The sequence below is a fragment of the Gymnoscopelus microlampas genome (assembly GCF_963454915.1).
Source record: "Gymnoscopelus microlampas genome assembly, chromosome: 5".
Taxonomy (NCBI): domain Eukaryota; kingdom Metazoa; phylum Chordata; class Actinopteri; order Myctophiformes; family Myctophidae; genus Gymnoscopelus; species Gymnoscopelus microlampas.
In genome coordinates, this window is record NC_139942.1 from 40,669,227 (window position 1) to 40,691,259 (window position 22,033).

Here is a 22,033-nt window from a genome sequence, read left to right on the forward strand (position 1 = left end):
CGATCTACAAGCTCACAATGCCTCACCATGCCATGCATTGTGAGCTTGCAGATCTGCTATTTTCAAAAGATTTTAGACATTTTTAACTTGTGAAATGGGACATTCTGCACGAGTACTTTCTGCTTTTGGTACTTTAAGTACATTTTGATACCACTACTTTTGTACTTTTACTCAAGTAAATGTTGAATACCTTACTTTTACTTAATTGTAACAGCTAGTATTCTTGCAGTATTGATAATTTTACTTAAATAAAAAATGTGAGTACTTTTTTTTCCACCACTGCATTTCACTTTGAACTTTGATCACGAATTGTAAGCGGCAATAGAAGATTAGACTATATTCTGAATTACACATTTTTAACTCAACTCGGGCATTCTGTCTTAGTTACTTTCCACCACTGCTCTCAAGTTTCCTCTCTCATTGACACCAAAAATACTGATTACACAGCCTAGTTGGAAGTTTTGACTTATGAACTTAAATATTGAGCCTGTAATATTACAAACTTTACTCTTTTCACTTCGGAACTTGGAAGGAGAACCTCACAAAGTTCACCACCGAGTCCGACCCTCAGCATAGCATGGGTGTTGCTCCCTCTACTGGTGAACTCTCCTCACGTCCACGATGAAGGAACAAGGGCCCAATTAAGACTCCGTTTCCCACAATGCTTAAAAATCGCGTGTTTTCCCCGGATGTCGCGTCATAACACATTGACTGTCAACATGCAAGATGGCCACCCATCACAGGCAAAATGCTGCTGGGCGGAGAAAAGTACAGGTACATTGTAATTACTGCGTTTGTTGGCTGAACGTTAGGCAACGGGCGCCTGATGGTGTAGAGCGTAATAAAGTTCTCCACGGTCACACCTGGTGATCAAATCAATACCTGGCCTGCTAAGAGCAGCTGTGGCTGTTCACCCAATCACGACTCCAACCCCGGCTAACCTAGCTAGCTATCAGGCTAACGTTATTTAGCGTCTTCTGCTAACGTTAGCATCTTAAAACATGGGCGGTGCGTTGCGGCTTCTTCACAGACGGTCACCAATAAATAAACAACTGTGTGTGTGAAGTGACCGCATAGTCTTAATAACACCAGGCCGGGTTCGTTGATGTAATCTAGCGTTTGGGTTTCGCAGCATTGACGTTGGCATCGCTGCTGCTGCGAGTGGGATCGGTCTAATTGCTGGAGTAATGCTCCAGTTCCATGCTGTCAAAACATTGCAGAGAGTGAGAATCATCACGTCTCCTCAGATCAAGGGTCTTCAACGTTTTTTTTTTCAGGCCAAGGACCCCTTAGCTGGGCGAGAGATGAAGCGGGGTCCCCCACTACATTGTTAACAATTGTGCTGCAGATTAAACTTTTCCATAGATTTCATAGATGGTTAGGATTCTTATTATAATGTGTTTTTTCCAGATAGTTTTAAACCCTCAATATTTAGTCAGCCGTTGGCTCTGTACTTGGTCTGCTCTTTTCCCCCCTCTACATCCCTCTACTGTGATATGTAGTTTTTGTTGTTATGTTGTTTTTGTTTGTCTTAACGAACAGACCTTGTGAAGACAATTTTCCCCTTGGGGACAATAAACATTATTACACAAACTAGCAGATCTACAAGCTCACAAGGCCTTGTAGCGCGAGGCGTTGTGGAGCTTGTAGATCTGCCATTTTTGGCTAAATGTTCCCCATCACACAAAGATTTGGTGGACCCCCTGTAGTAATTCTGAGGACCCACTAGGGTCCCCGGACCCCCTGTTGAAGACCCTGCCTCAGATGATCGCTGCTTTGCTTCCCAATTCAATCAACTTGCAGTGTTGTTGTGTAACTTATCTTACAACCTGCAGCGCTAGTTATCACGTCACGTTACGTGTATTGAAATATCGCATGTAATATTACAGTGTTATTGGTTAAGGTGCAAAGCGATTTCGAATGTATTGTAATGAGTCTGTCTTGTCAGCTTATTACTTACGGTAGTGCAGGGCGGATTTGTAGTGGGTGCGACGCCTCGTCCCCTTTTGCCCCCGCGGGGACTTCTGCTTCTACATTAGAAGAGTTAGGACGTCACATTTTAATACAGCATCTCAGCACCGGCCACAGTGGCGCACCTCGCTAATCATTAGACTCCCAATCCACTACCACTGGGAGTCTACTCCCCTCTTAATTGGGACAATACTTTTTCAAACAACCGCGGACTACTTTTTTTCGCCGATAAAGTATAGTTTTGGACCGGACCTCGACGGAGGGGCGCAGTCTCAAGCGAACTTGAGCCACGAGAGGCACCACCGAGCCGCGCCGAAAGTTGCGAAGTTCGCTTTGAGCCTACTCAGTCCCGTCCGAGTTATGGACCGATACACAACTCTGAACTTCCGCTACAAACCAAAGCTTGCGTATAGGGCATCGCAGTTCCCGCCCACTTCCTGGTTCCACTTCAAAATACTAAATGCATTTTTCCCATTGACATTTCCAAAAATATTTATATCAATTAATTTAAGCCTAGAATCAAGCCATCCAGGGTCCTGGTGAATCATGACCATAAAACATTTTTTTCTGTGATTTTATTTTATTTTATATTTAATTATATGATATACTATATTTAATAAATACCCTTTGTTTTGCCGTTTTCAAAAAAGTTTTTTCACAGAATCAAACGTTTTATGGTCCTGATTCACCAGGACCCTGGATGGCTTGATTCTAGGCTTAAAATAATTGATATCAATATTTTTGGAAATGTCAATGGGAAAAATGCATTGAGTATTTTGCAGTGGAACCCAGAAGTGGCCGCAACTGCGATGCCCTATTACAGTATATGCAAGTATGTATTTTTGTCAGCAAGGACTCTATACACTGTGCCACTTTCAAGTCACAACAGGCCACAACAAATACTTTATTACTAGACCATTGTTTGATATAGTGGGATGTGGTCGTTCAAGGTCATGATCAATTATTGATGACAATTTAGGCATTTAGCACATATCCAGAGCAGAGCTACAAGTGCAAAATCAGAGTAATTAGGGGCATGTACCCTAGTCAACACAACGACAGAGAAAATGGTCAAGTAAATAGAGAAAATACACAATTAAAAGGTTCAAAGTACCTTGGATACCAGGTAAACATCAAACCTAGTATTTTGTCTAAACGTGATGTCTAAATAACATTGTTAGCATTTGAGGTCAAGCAAAGAGTATGTCTAAATAAGATCAACATGCATAGCATATGATATGTGAATAAGTAACTAATATACATCTGCATAGTGAAAGTAGCATCTTAAAAAAGAAAAAAGCAATACACATTGTTGTACTAAACTATTAATCCTAGAAGCATGCGATGATGAAGTCAGTTTTCAGGATATTATTGAGGTCATCTGGCGATGAGCCACATGGCTCAGCTATGCACATCTCTTGGTTGCCCTTGTTGGCTCATTGTATTGGGATGGAAGTGTGCTGTGAAGAGGTTGTTGAGCTGGTGTAGCTGGAGCTCAACATTCAGTCTTTCTTTGGATTTCAGGTGTCATATGTCATTAGAGATGAGGTGGAGAAGTACAATCGGAATGGAGTGAATGCACTCCAACTGGACCCTGCGCTGAATCGGCTCTTCACAGCTGGAAGGGACTCCATCATCCGGATATGGAGTGTCAATCAGCACAAAGTACAGTCTCTTTTTAGTCACTTAGTACATCATGGACATTAGACTTACGTCTTACTCTTTATCTGACTTACTCTAAATCATATAAAACATTTTGAGCTGGCACTTTGTTTTAGTGGTGGACAACAGACAAATCCTCATCTTGTCTCTCATTATAGCAGGACCCGTACATTGCGTCCATGGAACACCATACAGACTGGGTTAATGACATTGTTCTCTGCTGCAATGGAAAAACATGTGAGTCTGATAACTGGTCACTTTTCCCACTTATATCCCATTTTTGTCTTTCCTCCTATATTACAACCCATACAGTTGTTTGTATTATTCTACTATGCAGCTAACAACCCAGGAGTCCTATTTGATAGTCTTACTCTTAATAGCATACTCTCCTTTTTCAGTAATATCTGCATCCTCGGACACAACAGTGAAGGTGTGGAATGCACATAAAGGGTTCTGCATGTCAACGTTACGGACACACAAGGACTACGTGAAAGCCTTGGCCTATGCTAAAGACAAGGAGCTGGTGGCGTCAGCAGGACTGGACCGTCAGATCTTTCTCTGGGATGTGAATACACTAACGGCCCTCACCGCCTCCAACAACACTGTTACCAGTATGTACAGATGTTCATTTTGACAGTGATGTTGATTATCATCTTGCCTAATGGCTTGGATGTTTGTATTTGTTTGAAATTAACTTTTCCCAACTAGCCAAATGTCTGGTAGATGAAAAATAAGCCTGACATAAAATAGCCAGACAAAATATAACGCCTTTTTTTGCATCTCATATCATGCATACATTTACTGTAATCTGCACAGTGCATAACACAGTCACACACTAACACACTATCACAGTGGTAGTAAAAACAGTGGTCAGACCCGATTTTAAGGGTCACTCCAAATTAAAAGAATGGAGTTCAAACGGACATAGTAGTTTTAAAATGAAACCGGACATAGTATTTTAGTAGTTTTATAATTAAACCATCAGATTCCTTCTACGGTCACTGGAAAGCCATTTAGTAAGTGAAGCATTGTGTAATGTTATTAACTATGTATAAAAGTTTGTGTGCATAGAAGATATAGCACATGCCAGCATAGTCACCAGCTCAGTGGCCTTGTGGTCAGATTGTCTGCCATAGTGAAAGTAGACAAGTTATGCATTATGGAGCATTCAAACACTAAGATATTAAAAGACAAAAGATCTTTCAATCTTGAATTACCGGTTCACTTATGAGCCGCCAAGGCTGATATTTTGTTATGAATCTTACTTGCATTGGGCATCAATGCTATATTTTATTGCAAAAAAAGTTTGTGTTATGAGCCAACAAGGTTTATATTTTGTCACAAATCTTATTCGCCCTGAGCCATCAATGTTATTTTATTGCAAAATGTTGCTCATGTAATGAGCCAGTAAGGCTGATATTTTGTTTGTTTTGTAAGTGATGTACCATCAAAGCTGTTACCAAAAAGTCAACTGCCAAAGTGTCGAGTGGCGTCCAAAACCTACATGCCAAATAAAAAGATCCACCTGCATTTGGCTGATGTTCATTTAAGATCCTGTTCCTGGGTGATTTATATGTCAATGTAACAATGGACTCACTTTGTTTATACAACAGCCTCGTCGCTTAGTGGGAACAAAGACTCCATCTACAGCCTGGCTATGAATCAGATGGGCACCGTCATCGTGTCTGGGTCCACAGAAAAGGTCTGATATGAGACAGGTTTAAATGTCAATTCCCTTGCCCCTCTCTTCCTCTGTCAGTTCCTGTGCAGGTTCACATTATACAGTGTTTGAATTGAACTGATTTTCTGATTGTATCCTTAGGTGCTGAGAGTATGGGACCCTCGAACATGTGCAAAGCTGATGAAGCTGAAAGGACATTCGGACAACGTCAAGTCACTGCTATTGAACCGAGATGGCACTCAGGTGCATTCACACACCTGCGACATCTACAACAAATGACAGATGGTCGATCAACATTCTTATGCTAATGTTACTGTCCGACTTGAGCTTGATTATGTCGGCTTTGTCTTCAGTGTCTATCAGGCAGTTCCGACGGAACCATACGTCTTTGGTCGCTCGGTCAGCAGAGGTGTATCGCCACCTATCGGGTCCATGACGAAGGGGTGTGGGCCCTGCAGGTCAACGAGGCCTTCACACACATTTACTCTGGAGGCAGGGACAAAAAGATCTATTGCACTGACCTCCGCAACCCAGACATCCGCGTGCTCATCTGTGAGGAGAAGGCTCCTGTGCTCAAAGTAAGGAGCCAGTACAAGCACGATACTTGCTTAAACACTTTCAACAACCCCACAGATAAACGTCAGTCATTCCTATCATCGTATGTCATTCTATCCATTGAAACTCATTCCTTTTCTTTTCCTCTATCTGTCTCTCTCTTGCACAGATGGAACTGGACAGATCTGCTGACCCACCACCCGCGATCTGGGTCTCTACCACCAAGTCATCCGTTAATAAATGGGTAAGCATGCGTGGCTCGTCTGAGATCATCGGGGGGAGCTGTTCGCATAATGACACTAATACAATACAGTGCAGATTAGATCTAATGGTTATCCTCCCGCAAATCGTACAAAAAATAACCTAAAATCTGCTTTGCGATAGTATAGGTGATGACAAAAGTTAATTGTTGTGCATTAGAGTAATCACGGTTGTCGCTGCAGCGCAATGGAAGTGAAGGGATTACCAACAATCGAGGTATTCTGTAATGCATCATTCATGTGATGTTAATATTTTATGTGCTTGTCTTTGTCTATGTAGTCTCTAAAGGGAATGCATAACTTCAGAGCATCGGGCGAGTATGACAACGACTGCAGTACCCCTCTGACACCGTTGTGTACACAACCCGAGCAAGTCATTAAGGGTAAAGCCGGGTGTTCATCGTTAACATTGCATTACATTATAAAATGCATTTCTCTGAATTTATGTTAAAGGGTGACTTCACATTTGTGCTTTTACAGGAGGTGCCAGTATTATTCAGTGTCACATTCTGAATGATAAGCGACACATACTCACCAAAGATACAAACAACAACGTGGCTTTTTGGGACGTCCTGAAGGTAACCGGTTGAATGTAATCCATGTCTTACCCATGTTATTATCCTCTATTGCTGTTTTTCCCAAGCAATGGGTTGGGACTCATTTATATGGGTCCTAAAGTAAAAATCTCTTGAAAGGATTTTCAAAAATGTTACCAAAAAAGTTCCATGAATAAAAAAATACGTGTGAAAACATTCAATCTACAAGCTCACAGCACGTTGACACATTGTGAGCTTGTAGATGTTATGTAGATGTAGATGTGATGCTATTTTCACTATTAAATAGGGCTTAAGTGATTCATTTTAGTAAGTTTGGGTCCCAGGGAGAGACAAAATTTCTGTTTTGGGTCTCAAGCTAAAAAGCTTGGGAAACACTGCTCTACTGCAACCTGCAGTCAAAGCTGTACTCACGTGTGCTTTCCTGTGTCAGGCCTGCAAGGGTGAAGACCTAGGGAAAGTGGAGTTTGACGAAGAGATCAAGAAGCGTTTTAAGATGGTCTACGTGCCAAACTGGTTTTCCGTCGATCTAAAAACTGGGGTAAGCTCCAACTTTGGGGTTTTGTGAACTACTTATACTGACTGTGCCAGTAAAGATGTTCTGTCTCACTTAAGATGTTTATGTCGGAAGTACTTGGAAAAACGTGAACGTTGAGATCGATTTTGGTATATTCATAATTTCTTCTTTCTGCTTTTGGCTCAATGTTGAATTAGATGCTAACTATCACGTTGGATGAGAGTGACTGCTTTGCTGCCTGGGTATCTGCGAAAGACGCAGGATTCTCAAGTTCAGATGGATCAGACCCAAAGTGTATGGTTTAAGATCTAATCATGTTAATCGTATACAGTAAATTAAAAATACATTTTCATAATGAGAACTTGCATAGTAAATGCTGTTGGCACTCTGGTCTATGTAGTGAACCTGGGTGGGCTGCTGCTTCAGGCTTTGCTGGAATTCTGGCCCAGAACGCACATCAACCCCATGGATGAGGAGGAGAACGAGGTCAACCATGGTTAGGAGACAGATTACTATCCCTATGTTACACCGCATTGGCAGTGAAGTAGCAGAATGCTGCCATTAGAGCCAGGTGTTTACATTTTACAGTGTTTCTGTCTTGTGATGAATACATGACTTTTGTTTTTTTAGTGAACGGTGAGCAGGAGAACAGGGTCCAGAAAGGAAACGGGTATTTCCAAGTGCCACCACACACCCCAGTCATCTTTGGTGAAGCAGGCGGCAGGACTTTATTTAGGTACCATGTCTCTATATTACTGGTATCTGATTGTAATTTTGGTCAACGGAGAACCAGAATTCATAGACTGGGCACTGGGGTGTATGAACATGTAAAAGTTTTGAAAAGTTATTTATGCTGGTTGACTGATTTTTACAATGGACTCTTCACATCATGTTTGTATTCTAGGCTGCTATGCAGAGATTCAGGTGGAGAGACGGAGTCCATGTTGTTGAATGAGACTGTTCCACAGTGGGTCATTGACATAACTGTAGATGTAAGTATTTGTGGACATGGCTCGAACTGCACCTTGAGCTCTACTAAAGTCTCTACTAAAGTCCCATTAATCCCATGAATTCATTTGTATTTGTCTCTTGCAGAAAAACATGCCCAAGTTCAACAAAATCCCATTCTACCTCCAGCCACATTCTTCCTCTGGTGCAAAAACGCTGAAGAAGTGAGTTGCTTTTATATGTGTTGAAAGCTTGTGAAGCTTGTAATTGTTCAGACCCTCTGACACGTTTAAAATCACATAATGCATGGCCACACATGGGCAATGAGGTTGCTCTCTCATGTGTTCCATCCAGTGGCCAGCGCTGCATGCCGAGCTGTTTTCAATAGGGTTGTCCGATATTGGCTTTTTTACCGATAACCGATATACCGATATTGTCCAACTCTTAATTACCGATACCGATATCAACCGATACCGATATATGCGGGGATTATTGTGATTAGGGTAAGCTCAAATTTCATATCACACACACCATATACAGTAAGAACTCCTGTAACTTATTTATAAAGCAAAAAAAAAAAAACCGATACCGATATTTTCCCGATATCAATTTTTATGCTAATATCGGCCGATAATATCGGGAGGCCGATAATATCGGACATCCCTAGTTTTCAATGCTGCATAGTGTTGAAAATTGAATGTATTGATTATCCAGGTTTTTGGAAAATGGTAAATAATTGATGTGGAAAGATGATTCAAGGATTGCAGGGTTCTATGTTAAAACCTGTTTAATTGATTTAACCATGCATACGGGCCTTTTAACCATTTATTTTTGCTACCGTCCTTGGACTTATTTTCTTTGGTTCTCATTGTAAAGGCATTGTAGGGAACATTAAGCCTAAATTTAAAAAATATTTATATATATATTTTTTGCATTTTTCCCCTCTATCAGCCACTATATAATGATGCTGGGGTGTTTTGAAACACAGTACTCTTTCTGAAAACCCTATTTTCCCTCATTGTTATTGTTTGTGCAGTTCGTTTCCCGGCCACCAGGGGGTGATGCCTCCATAGACTTCCATAGACTTCCTTACGTACCGGACAAATATAACAACAACAACAACAATAGGGAAAATAGGGTTTTCAGAAAGAGGCCTGTGTTTCAGTGCAGGAAAACACCCCAGCATCATTATATAGTGGCTGATAGAGGGGAAAAAATGCAAAAAATATATATATAAATATTTTTTAAATTTAGGCTTAATGTTCCCTACAATGCCTTTAAGACCATATTCTTTGCATACACTTTTTTTTTACCACTGCACCCAGTATTTCTCCTATAGTCCTTATGGAATAAAATATGTTAAGCTCAGACACATTGCACATATACTGTAGCTATACATTTTCAGCTACTCTCTTATATTTCACAAATTGTGATATCGTCTGTTGAGAACGATGAGCTAGTCTAAGAGACAGACCTGCCCAACCACTGTTGGTATAACATCAATCAGGTCACAAAAGTCAAGTCTGGAGAAGGAATGGAATATTCAGTGGAAAATGTTGAATAATAAAGAGTCTTATCGTCAAATCCATAAGGGACCGTCTGTCGGCCAGTGACATGCTGCAGGTGAGGAAGGTCATGGAACATGTGTATGAGAAGATCATCAACCTAGACAACGAGTCGCAAACCACCAGCTCCTCAGCCAACGACAAACCCGGAGAGCAGGAGAAGGAGGAAGACATGGCCATGCTGGCTGAGGAGAAGATCGAGCTGATGTGTCAGGACCAGGTGAGAATCACAAACACTTTCCTGGCTTGAGCCTAATGAATTTCGTTGACATCAGGTATGTCCAAACGGTTACTTTTCAGAAAATGGAAAGAAATGACCTGTATTCCAATGGATCCACTGTAGTTATTATTTAGTCATAATTTCTTGTTAATACTTTTCATTAATTCAATATTTATAAAAATCCACTTAAACCACTTTCACTTAAAACTAATTATAAAATAGCATATGCGACGCGTTGTGAGAACCCGCCTGCAACATGTCTTGTTTCTGAGATAATGGACAGATTTTTTTAAACTGACCACATTTTCGGTGTGGAAATTTTACTGCCTCCGTCTAAATGGTTTAATTTTATTCATATATTTAGGCCATTATTTACCCCAATTGCACTGGTTTCAAGAGCATTTTGTCTCTTTTAAGTATAATTATGACTGTTCTCTGCTATTCCCAGTGACTATTATTTTAAACCAAGCAATTAAAGCAAAATTACTCTTGGTAGAGATTTGGGTAGTGTAGTCTTTTAACATTAAAGAAGAATGAAAGAAGAGGGTCGCTTTCAGGAAATGATTTGTTTACTTGTTTTAATCGTCCATTTTATGCCTTTACAGACCACAAAATGTTTCCGGGCATCTAGCCTTCATCAGTGTGTGCGACCCACTTCTTTCTTTCTTCTTTAATGTTAACGGGTTTACTAGGACAGTGCACCAGAGAGCCAGAGCACAGTGGAATACAAACGTGTTGTGTAGTCATTACTCAATACCATGATTTAACTCTAAATATTGGCGAGTTATCTTCAATAGTTTCACTCTTTTAGAACATAAACGAACACAAAGATGATTCCTCCAACATTACCATACCCGACAGCATCTTTTAAAAAGATTTTATTTGACAAAAAATATATCTGGTTTTATAATGTGAAACATTGGCAGCATCCACTTTGGTGATCATTTTTATGTAACTTTGAGACCTGTTTCCCTATGCAATGGGGAGACTATTTTTAATTATAACAACTATTGACTGAAGATACCTCTCCAATATTTGGAGTTACATCTTGGCAAGGTAACAACACACACTTTTGCTTCAAGCTTCATTTTACCAAGACTTGTTTCCCCTCTATCTCTCAGGTTCTAGACCCCAACATGGACCTGCGAACAGTTAAACACTTTATCTGGAAGAGCGGAGGGGACTTGACACTTCATTATAGGCAGAAGTCAACGTGAAACCCCCCTTAACTCCCCACCAATGTGACTTTTAAAAAGAACTCTTGTCATTTGCCAATCACCACCCACCTCTCGACATATAGTACCCTCAACCCCATTGTGTGGTCAACAACAGAGAGTGGGCGTATCAATGATGACCCACTGGGAGATTGGTGGCCATTTGAGGACGTAGCTCATGGTGTCATAGGGAACTCTGGGCCGGAGCAGCAGCCGGGACGCTTGGATGATTAGGTTGTTCTTCTTTTATTATCCTCTTGCATAATTGAAGGATTAAAATAAATGTTTTATCTAGCGCACTCATGGATTTATATTTTTTATTTTTGTCTTTTTTTCCCCCACATCTTCGCCTGTTTGTTTTTCTGCCCCTTCCTCCCAATTGGCTCTTCTTTTTTTATTATATAACTGATATTGCCAGTATAGGTTTTGTGTCTCCAAAGGAGTGTGTATGTGTGTATATGCACATGGATGTAGTAGACTACCATTTTGTTCTAATTAGGGCTGCACAATATTTTACTTTTCATTGCACATCGCGATGTGCACCTGCGCTATAGTCACATCGCAAGACGTGGAATTTTGATAATTTTCTAATCGATCAAGGCAAATTAACACAAACCTGGAATGCTACTTCTTTTTACTGCTTGAGAAGCACAATCAAGAATATTTAATTTCTAGGCAACCTAGGAAGAGAAATGGAGTTAGAGAGCAAGGAAGCTTGTGTGCGCGCACGCCTGTGTGTGTGTGTCTGCTCTGGGCACACTGAGACACGCTTGCGGGCTCAGTCCGTGCAGGCTGAGCACAGCAGGCAAGAAAAGACTCACTCCACCCTTTTGCTCAAACTTAACATAACTAAACTTCTTCTGTAAGAACTTTTCACATGACGACAATGAAAAGTTAAATCTATGTAAACAGTGTCTCAAAAGTCCTAGGCCAATGAAGTGTGAGGTATTTTTCCTTTCGGACTATTACTCCTCTTTGCCAGAAAATGTACCTATATTAAAGCCAAAACCCTTAACTAGTAGTTGGTTTTGCTTTTATTTAGCCTGTTATTATAGCATTCTGTATATATGCGTGCACGCACGTTTGTTCAGTGCGTCTTAGATCAATGAGTCTTTGCGACCAAGACAAGTCTTTTTGGGGGAGGTTGCTTGACAAAAAGGTGCAGAACAAGTAGTACTACTTTGCTGCTATTTACAAATGAGGTTTTGTGGAATAACACCGTTAAATTACCTACAAGTAAGCGACTTTGTCACTGATGTTAATGACCTAATTTATTTAAGCTTCATTAGTTTACTGTACTTTAGAGTACAGAGACATAGCCTCCTTTAATCTCCAGCCTTATTCCATGACGTTAGATCATTGAATTGAGCCTGGATTGATGGATGCGTAATTACTAATACAAACAATACTTGAGGTATTTTTGCTTAATCAGTTGGCACCAGTCGAAGTATAAATGCAATGGTGTCTTTCTTGGTAAGTCAACTAGTGTATTACCTACCTAATTCCCCCTCCACAATCACTTCAGAAGAGTAGTCACATAACATGCTATTGCTTAGCGCATTGAAATCGAATCGAATCGAAATTGTATCGAATTAAAGAGAAAGTACAAAACAAATGTCTTCAGAGTAAAAAAGTAATTTTTCAGCTTTTTTTCCCCCGCCGCAATATATATTGCAGGGGGACAAAATATCACAATGTGAGGTTTCTTTTTCCAATATCGTGCAGCCCTAGTTCTAAAACATTCCAGAAACTATCCTCGTTCTACCAACACTCCACCGGCTATTACACCTGTCACCAGTTAGGAGAACACTTTGGTCTATGGGTATTTTCACAAAGTCTCAAAGCAATCAACCTCATCTGTCCTGTTCTTTGTGGCATCCATCTTAACTTGAGCCTACCTTGCGTAGAGATTTAATTATTGCAGAGCTTAAACTTAATCGACAGAAGCAATTGTCCTGAGTGTCTGAGCGTTCTCATTTTATCCGTGCTGTTAATCAGTCATCAGAATGTTCATTTTTGTTTTGTAAATATATGTACAACATTATTTTGATTTCTGTGATGATTTTTGTTGGGCTTCCTTCTCATTTTTATTTTGTTGTACAGTTTAAAAAAATCTAAACTAACATTTATTTTTCCTATCCCCTATCCCTCCCTCCTGGATGTTAAAATGGCATTCATTATTCTCACCACAACTCAGAATTAGCAGTTTTACTATTAAGAATGTTAAGTAGCTGTCTGAATCATCTTAGCAATCAGGAAAGTATATATCTTTAAAAACAATGCCTGATTTATACTTAGTTTGTGTGCCTGTGTCTCACACTGAACATAGCAGATCTACAAGCTCACAGCGCATCGCAGTACGTCACATTGTGAGCTTGTAGATTATGTAGAGGTATTTGCGGTGCATAATTTAAATAAAGTATAAATCAGGCATAACACATGCTTAACTTGCTCTGTACTCTGGATCATCAGCGGTGACTGCTGACATGAGGGCTGTACCTTCTGTATGATATTCCATTTAGATCAAATAGAAATTCATTAAATAGAACTTGAAGGGGAATCTTGAAACCATAAATGGATCTTCATCCACTGAGGTAAATGTACCTCAAAGTGAAGTAGTGATGCCTATTTCTTATGCTTGGTATGCCACCAAGTGTATCGGCGAACCTGTTCGTTGTACATTTTATGGAGTAATAATCTTCCCACAGAGAATGTGCTTATGTTGTAGTGGCACGCGTCAAGTGAGCCCTAATTGGCCAAAATGGGTTGTTATACCATAATTTAGACCGTTCACATTACCTGCAATATGTACTGTATACCCTTGTTGTAATAACTTGTGAATGATGTATATTTTAGGCATTCAACAAAGAAATAAATTTGAATGGTTTAACAATGAGATTTATTGTAATTATAAATGGGTGTTTTTTTCTGAAATGTAACATGTATATAGTTGAGTCTGACATAAGGTAAACAAGGGACAAAAAAGCTTTTTCTTTTCTTTTCTTTTTTTGTTCCAGTGAATTGTGATTCATTTAGCATCAAAAGAGAAAGTTCATCCATTCCACACTCATCAACAGATTATTTGTCTGCACTCATTCCTAATAAAACACTATTCATTGATAAAATATCTGCAAAAATACTTTTTTTTGCCCACCTGGAAATGTGATAAACAGAATGTTCCCCATAAAGAAAAACCCATACTTTAATATTCTAAAGACAGCAGTGCAACTGATACCTGTAACTACCAACATATGAAAAGTCACATCTATCAGATGTCCAATATTACAATAATGCCTGTCGCCAAAATGTCTACTCGCTAACATTACTCTAAGGTTCAACTATTGCATAGATAAAATAAACAGGTGAAAGACAAGTGTGTATCAACAGTAATAATGGCCTCTACTACTGGTTTCCTTTAAAAAGGTGTATGGCAGAATAAATGAATTAAAATAGACTGTTCAAAACATAATGAGCCTGATACAAAAACATGATTAACTGACCAACGGATTTACCCAAAACTATAAGTGGATTCCTGTTTCAATTGTAAACACATCAAAAGCATGCTTGGGACAAATCTAAAAGAATGCTGCATCATGTCCTATAAAGCTACATAAGATAAATAAAAACCTCAACTTGGTATGTCCAAATTAGGATAATATATATCATTGAACAATAAAACATAACATCAGTGGATTCAAAATTGCACCATAATGTTTAATTTATAGCCGATCTACAAGTACACAACGCATCACGAAGTGAGCTTGTATAAATCAGGCTTAAGATGTACCCATAGTATTTGTAGTGAATGACTAAGCAACAATGTCACTTGCCAAGTTCTAAACTTTGCAAACCTGTGATATGGAGATTAAGGTGCAACTGTGCTTTGAAGTAGTGAAGGAAGGTATAATATTAATGTTTCTATTATGCAATATTGCTAGTGTTAACAGATGTGTGTCTTTGGAAATATTCAAGTAATTCCACTGATGTATCAGAACTAGAATAATTGACTATATTCACACAGTGGCCATTTTGCTCTCACGTCATATTTGCGGGTGGGGAAGAACCCGGGGTGGCATTATTTCATAGCAAAATGGCCACCGTGTGAATATGGTGAATATCTAGTTATCCATATAAACAAATTTTACACACAAAACCCCCTCAAGACATTACCTTTTGGCTTACCGATCACAAGTATCAGTATTTTCTGTCATTATTAAAAAAAAAGAGTATAGATATTATTAGCACTTCTAAGTATTTCTACTTCTCTGAATGATTTTGCCAGGAGCTAAAGAATTATCTAAGACTTATAAAAACTGACCTGGTACCAAATGGGACAGTGCAGCTTTTCCCTTGGTCTATCCTGTGTTTCGCCTTTTGTCAAACCCTTAGTGTTTCCCTAAAAAATACCCTACAAAAGCCCCACATGATTGTCAAAATCACAGTAGATGTTTGTACTTTCTTCACACCCCGACACAAGCTTATTCAATGGTGGGGTCTGCAGTCACCTGGCTGGGTTCCCCTCCCTCCTCATCCTCCTTCTCCTCGTCCTCATGGAGACACTGATCTGCAGCCACCACTGGTTCAGGAGCCGCAGGCTGCTCTGCTGAGCTCACGACAACACTCTGCTCTGCTGAGCTCACAACAACACTCTGCTCTGCTGAGCTCACAACAACACTCTGCTCTGCTGAGCTCACAACATCAAACTGCTCTGCTGAGCTCACAACAACACTCTGCTCTGCTGAGCTCACAACAACACTCTGCTCTGCTGAGCTCACAACATCAGACTGCTCTGCTGAGCTCACAACATCAAACTGCTCTGCTGGGCTCACAACAACACTCTGCTCTGCTGGGCTCACAACATCAGACTGCTCTGCTGAGCTGACAACATCAAACTGCTCTGCTGAGCTCACAACATCAGGTTCCACAACGGCCTGAATGAGAGCTTCTCCTGCTGAGGAGGACTCTTCGACAGCCTGCACAGGGAGGAGGTCAACAGGAGACGAGGAAGGGGAGTCGTCGAGGGCCAGCACGGGAGAACTGTCAGGAGGAGGCTCCGGGGTTTCTAAAGATACTGCGTCCATAGAGGGACATGGGACTTCACTGGAGTCCACGGGGAAGCTGGCAGACTCTGCGGGCAGGGCTGTGTCCTCTGTGAGCTGCTGAGATGAATCGACAGCTGGTACGGGCGAGTCAGAGGATGTGGCGACGGAGGCGAGCGCAGAGTCGTCGTCCATGGCCGTCTGGAAGCTCGGCTCCTGTAGCTCAGTCAAAGACTGGCTGTCCGCTGAAGGTAAGGGAGACTCACTGTCCTCCAGCGCCTCTGCACCACAGCAAATGGGGAAGATTTGCATCAAGCAGTCATGAGCATTCTATCAATACCATTTTAATGCCACCTACAACATATTGCTTTGATGACATCTGTTGCTATGTGATGTCTCTTACTTGCACAAGAGATGCTTATGTATATTTATTTGATACTGTTTTCCTTTTATCTAACCTTTTCCTTTGTTTCTTTCTCTATTCTTATGACTATATTTCGTAACTGTTGGAGCTTGTATGGAAAATAATTTCACTCGCTCTTACTCTTACACCTGTAAACTTGTACAGGTACCTACCTACATAGTACACAGCTGTGGTAACTTACCGATGCCTGAGATGTCGCTGTCCTTCTCATAGTTCACGGCCAGCGAGGTGTTGGTCATGTCGATGGATGACACAGACAGGTCCAGCCTGTCCGCCAAGTCTGAAGAGTCAACGCTCATCATAGCCACCTCTGACTCAGAGAAGCCTGGAGAATCAAATGCATTGTAAGGGCAATGGTGGAAGAAGTACTCAAATGTTTTACTTAAGTAAAGTATCAACAAAAAAATACTATGTTACAAGTAAAAGTCATGTTATTATAGGCATAACAATGAAACTACCAAATTAAAAAGTACTAAAAATACAAAAATAGCTGCTCTACAAGCTCACGTGATCGGCTATTTCCGAATAGACAAAGTATAAAATAGTGTCCTAAGAGTCTCCCGATCCATCTCCCAGGGGTCTAGTGCATTGTAAAGGGCACAACAAAGGGCATCGTCGTTGCTTGGTTGATACCGTCAATAAACCTCTCAGACCTACTTATTTACTTAACACAATAAACCCTCAAGAGCTCAATTCCATTATGGTCCTTTGGGGAGGATAGAAAGACAGACATGCACGGGCCAGAATGGGCATGGAAACTCTGTTGGCGCTGTTGATCAGGCACTCACCAGGGTCCATGACCCTCTGGATGGGTGGAGGTAGTACATCATCCTGGAGGGTGACGTGTTCCAGGTCTAACAAATCGTCACTTTGGCTCGATGCAGCCATCAGAGGTGCCTGGGAACACATAGATGTTCATCCCAACCCCAGAACAAAATTACTTAAAACTAGAATTGGAAAAACATGTTAGTTTTAGTGTGTCAAAAATATAAAAAAAATAGAGAGCAATATAAGCTTTTACAACACGCCACATCGCAGCGGCTATTTTTGCTATTTTTCTGACCTTGTTGAATCAAAACTAAACTGAAATTGAAAACAAAAAGTAATAATAACCATGGCCCAGAGAGGTATCATTTCCGGCTGTTCAGCAAAACACAAGTAAAATCATACAAATCTCTTGACTGCCACTGCCTTTGAAACAAGGGAATGCTTGTTTGCTGATATCACCATACCTCAGTGAATCCGTGGGTAGGTATCTCTGTGGGAGTGCTCTCTGTAGGAAGAGGAGAAGGGGAGGTGTCTTGCTTTGACACATCAGGACGAGCTGGGATTCGATGCAAGTAGCCATAGCCAATGCCACAACCCAAACTAAACAGAAACATTAAACTGTTCAGACTGATTGAAACAAGATTCCGTTTAACAAACGAAATAAGATATTATTATTATTATCATCTGTAAATGTATATATTATATACTGTATGTGTCATATCTGTGGTGTTACATAAAGAGACATCAGAAATGGTTAGTAGATTTCTGTGTGTGTACTGTGTTGTTCATTAGTGTAGTTCGCAGTTTATAATATGTCTGGGTAATGCTGATTAGACAGCTATTTTTTTCCTGTCCGCTCTCACAGTGGCAACAGTGGTGAATATTCTATTCGACACACTTAACTGTCTTGGGTACACAAGACCAAAACACATGATCTTGACGCTGAAATTCTGTGGTGTTTCCAATTAAAGTGTAGTACATACATACTATACAGTACCTGCCCTCTCCACCCCAAGCTCCATTCGGTGTGACCACCACTTCTCGACAAGCATCTGTCTCTGTGTTGTACACCAGCAGCTTCAAGGGCTTCCCTTCATGGACCTCGATCAAGGAGAAGAAGTCTTCTGACTGGAAGCATAAAGAATTAACTCTAAATACCCCAATGTAGTTTTGCACATACTGTACTTCCCCTTATAAGTGTGTAAGGGTACCGTATATATGTATATTATATATGTTTTGAATATTAAATTAACAGCCGCAAATTACCACTCATCTTTCAAATATGACCTCAAAGATACAGCTTGTAAAAAAAAAAAAAAAAAAGATACAGCTTGTATAAGGGAAATACTATGCTAATACGTGATGACCAATCGAAATTCCACATGGCAGGTCAGTAAGCCAGTGATCACATTTCTGACAACAACAACATCGTTCGTGACCCAGGTTAATTTCATGTCAATAAAATTAATGATATGAAGTATTATCTTACGTCTTGTAACACCTGATCTGCTCCGACGATGAAGTCACTGTGTGGTTGAAGCCCTGCAAGGGTTGCAGGTGAATTGACATCTACATCCTGGGAGGAAGAAAGAAATGTTAAATTATGGGAACATGGGCTGCTGACCAAAAAAGCATTCATCCTGCCGTCCCTATATTTTGGACACATTTTCCCAAAATGTATGTTTCTTTTTTTTTAAACAAAATTTAAAGTTTCAAAAATAGCTAAAATACAAATAGCCAATCTACAAGTTCACAATGCGTTGCATTCGTCAAACGACAAAGTACACAGGGTTACACAAGTGGTTAAAATTACATTTTCTGGCACTGTGCACAAGGCAAGCGGTGGGCCACAATACATTTTTGCTAAACTTTTTCATGGTATTCAAACTGAGGATTTTTTCGTAGAATGTATCCCCATCCACAACATTTTAAATAATTATAATATACAAAACATCATATTTATTTTTAAAGATAGCCAAAACATATACATATTGTTATTACAATATTGAGCAATAATTTGCCTAACATTGATATCAGATCATGGAACCTTATTAGAACTTAACCACTTAAAGGTGTAATTATCTTTAAAACACTTCTGGGGTCATTTTAATGTCTACTCTGGCTTTTGTGTGCACCCCAAACTGTTTTGAAATTGCTTGATTCAATATTTAGATACAGCATTTGATATTCATTTGATCAGACCCCCCCCCCCTCCTATAAGCCCATTCAACTTCAAACTTCATATTAACAATGTTAAACTAATTGAAAACACACGGTCCTGCTTCTGGTATGTCCTTCTAATGCATGAGGTTCCATTCATTTCCCAACTATTTAAATAAAAGGGTTTGTAGATGTGCTATTTTCACCATATTTTTTCACCTATAATGACAATAGAATAGGGACATCTGGTTGAAAGTGGTTAACACAAGTACATGATAGGGTCAGCTTTACAAGTCAGAGGGTCTGACCAAATACACATTTTTCCTGGATGTTCAAGGACCAACTCACCAGAACGTGCCAGACATTTTCATTGGCTCCTTGGTAACTACAGAAGCGGACACTGGCTCCTAGCAGGCCCTGTCCCCCCCACATGGTGCTGGGCACCACCTCCAGGTCTCGGACATTTGTGGTCTTAGTGCTGTATACCTCCATCCTCACCCCCTTCTCCATGTTGGCTTTTAAAAGCTCCTTCAGCTGATCATTCTCCTGGCTCTGGTGCACAGACATAATGTAGGAAATAACAACATAAACATAACTACTTTAGCACATTCAAAATGTAGTTATACCAAGTCGTTTACACACTTTAGGCTAGGTAGGACAAAACTCCTTTGACAGTTTTGTATTTGTCCAATATGTGCGTTTATAACTGGTGCATGTATGTACTTGTCCAATATGTGAGTTTATAACTGGTGCATTTATGTATTTGTCCAATATGTGAGTTCATAATCGGTGTATAACCTGTACATATTTGTCCAATATGTGTGTTTATAATCGGTGTACACTGTAAACAATGCTGCATGACTGCAGCAGCTGTCATCTTAGGAGTTAGAACTCACAAGTCTTTGGTTGTCAAGGGATAGGATGAAGTCGAAAAAGGGTTCCAATCCTGCCTTTTCTGCAGGTGAATTTCCCTGCACCTGTAAAAATAATAAAAAATAATAATAAAGACATGAAAGCGCCCTGGGCTCCACCAATGTGTACTGTCTAGTGTAGTAACCAAAGTTACCAAACGCTACGAGCTTCAACTGTACATATTACATAAGAACAAGCAGCCATTACACGTGTTTTGTCTTCTTTAATCCAGTGTTAATTTTCGTCAGGAGGAAAACGATAGCTTTCAGCAACAATGCACATAACACAAATGCCAGCCTCGTATTTGCACGATCGTTTTGTAATAATTAAAAAGCTGCACAGACACAGACAGACCCTTACTTTTTGAGGGTAACAGGCTGCACAATGTTCATCTCATTTATTGAAAAACATACATTTCAAAACAAAATGACAGAAATGCACATACATTTCGAACTAACACTGATGTTATTATTATCAGTGCCACCTCATCATATTTTGGCAGCCGCCAAGCTGCAGCATTTCAACCTAAAGCTCCGAATACCAAAACGCTCGTCCAAAACACAGTCACCCCGGGGCAGTCCGGCGGTATTCACCTGATATTTCTAAACGTAACCTCAGTAAATGCCTAAAACCTAACCTTAATCCTAAACGATACCTCAGTAAAACGGAGCCAAAACCTAACCTTAATCCTAAACCTATCCTCAGTAAAACTATACCTACCATAAACTTATTCCTAACCTTACCCCTCAGTAAAACAAATACAAGAATACCAGAACCGCTGGTCCGTGAAAAAAAAATGGGGGCGAGCGTGTTTTGGGGCGAGTCATCCGGGTACCTCCACGCTCTGTCTCAAAACAAAATGTACAGTCAAATATTAATATTTGTACAGTTGTTCTTACCCCGTGCACGTGGTAGCCATACGTTCCTCCATCGGACACCTCGGAGCTCTGAGATAAGCCCATGTTGTTTTGAACCCTAAAATATAATAATAATAATATTATGATGCCTACAGAAGCTGCTAGAGATCTATTGACATACCGTGGCCATCTTGTACTTCTCGTACTTAGGTTCTGCAGCTGAGCAGTCTAGAGTAGTCGAGAATCGCTGCCAGCGAACGCGCTCGGCGAGGCATCGACGAATCGGTGGTTATTCTGGTTAAGCTAGAAACTGGCGGCCCGGGGGCCACATGCGGCCCCACCTTCACTTAATGCGGCCCGCAGGTTAATACTGATAATATATTGATTTCAGCGGTTACAATTGCAAACATGACCCACTTTAATTACTTCAGTCTATGACTATTATTAAAATTCTATTGTCTTTTTTATGTCAAATGTATTTGTATTTAAGTTCATAAAGCTAACATAAGTCTAAATGCATTTGAAATTAAATAGGAATGTTACTTTTAAAAAATAGCACAAAAAAATCAGGATACCAATTCAAAAATAGCAAAAACAGCAGATCTACAAGCTCAAAATGTGTTGCAGCGCTATTTTTGCTACTTTTGTGTGACATAGAATGGCGAAGTACGGAATTAATTAAAGTACGGCAGTGTCTGCCCGACAATACTATATGCAATGTGGCCC

At 40.2% G+C, this 22,033-nt stretch overlaps 2 protein-coding genes across 3 annotated transcripts; one reads left to right on the plus strand and one right to left on the minus strand.

The window, feature by feature from the left end:
* Window positions 1-717: 717 nt before the first annotated feature.
* LOC311045415 (WD repeat-containing protein 48) lies at window positions 718-12,976 on the plus strand (the record flags this gene model as incomplete). 2 transcript variants are annotated; one of them, XM_084057279.1, is made up of 18 exons in its annotated part: window positions 718-774; window positions 3,496-3,636; window positions 3,792-3,870; window positions 4,032-4,244; window positions 5,247-5,335; window positions 5,456-5,557; window positions 5,668-5,892; window positions 6,039-6,113; window positions 6,410-6,512; window positions 6,610-6,707; window positions 7,117-7,224; window positions 7,398-7,494; window positions 7,601-7,696; window positions 7,831-7,936; window positions 8,105-8,192; window positions 8,296-8,372; window positions 9,741-9,933; window positions 11,055-12,976. In XM_084057279.1, 18 exons carry the CDS (start codon window positions 727-729, stop codon window positions 11,148-11,150), a joined length of 2,034 nt encoding a protein of 677 aa, XP_083913405.1. In that variant the 3' UTR covers window positions 11,151-12,976. The 2 variants fall into 2 exon arrangements, with proteins under 2 accessions (XP_083913405.1, XP_083913404.1); XM_084057278.1 differs by having other exon boundaries at window positions 727-774; window positions 3,795-3,870.
* On the minus strand, window positions 12,819-21,504 carry gorasp1a (golgi reassembly stacking protein 1a). Its single transcript, XM_084057280.1, has 9 exons — window positions 21,350-21,504; window positions 20,435-20,515; window positions 19,887-20,090; window positions 18,868-18,954; window positions 18,376-18,506; window positions 17,843-17,978; window positions 17,399-17,507; window positions 16,792-16,935; window positions 12,819-16,467 (listed from the first exon to the last, which is right to left on the minus strand). Exons 1-9 carry the CDS (start codon window positions 21,410-21,412, stop codon window positions 15,626-15,628), a joined length of 1,797 nt encoding a protein of 598 aa, XP_083913406.1. The 5' UTR covers window positions 21,413-21,504; the 3' UTR covers window positions 12,819-15,625.
* Between the last annotated feature and the right edge of the window lie 529 nt (window positions 21,505-22,033).

Coding starts and splice junctions, on each gene's coding strand:
- gorasp1a (XM_084057280.1), bottom strand. CDS start 21,412: ATGGGCTTATCTCAGAGCTCCGAGGTGTCCGATGGAGGAACGTATGGC. Junction 17,979..18,375: donor GCTTGGGGTGGAGAGGGCAG/GTACTGTATAGT, acceptor GTTTCTGTTTAG/TTTGGGTTGTGGCATTGGCT. Junction 16,468..16,791: donor CAGCGACATCTCAGGCATCG/GTAAGTTACCAC, acceptor GCTGTGGTGCAG/AGGCGCTGGAGGACAGTGAG.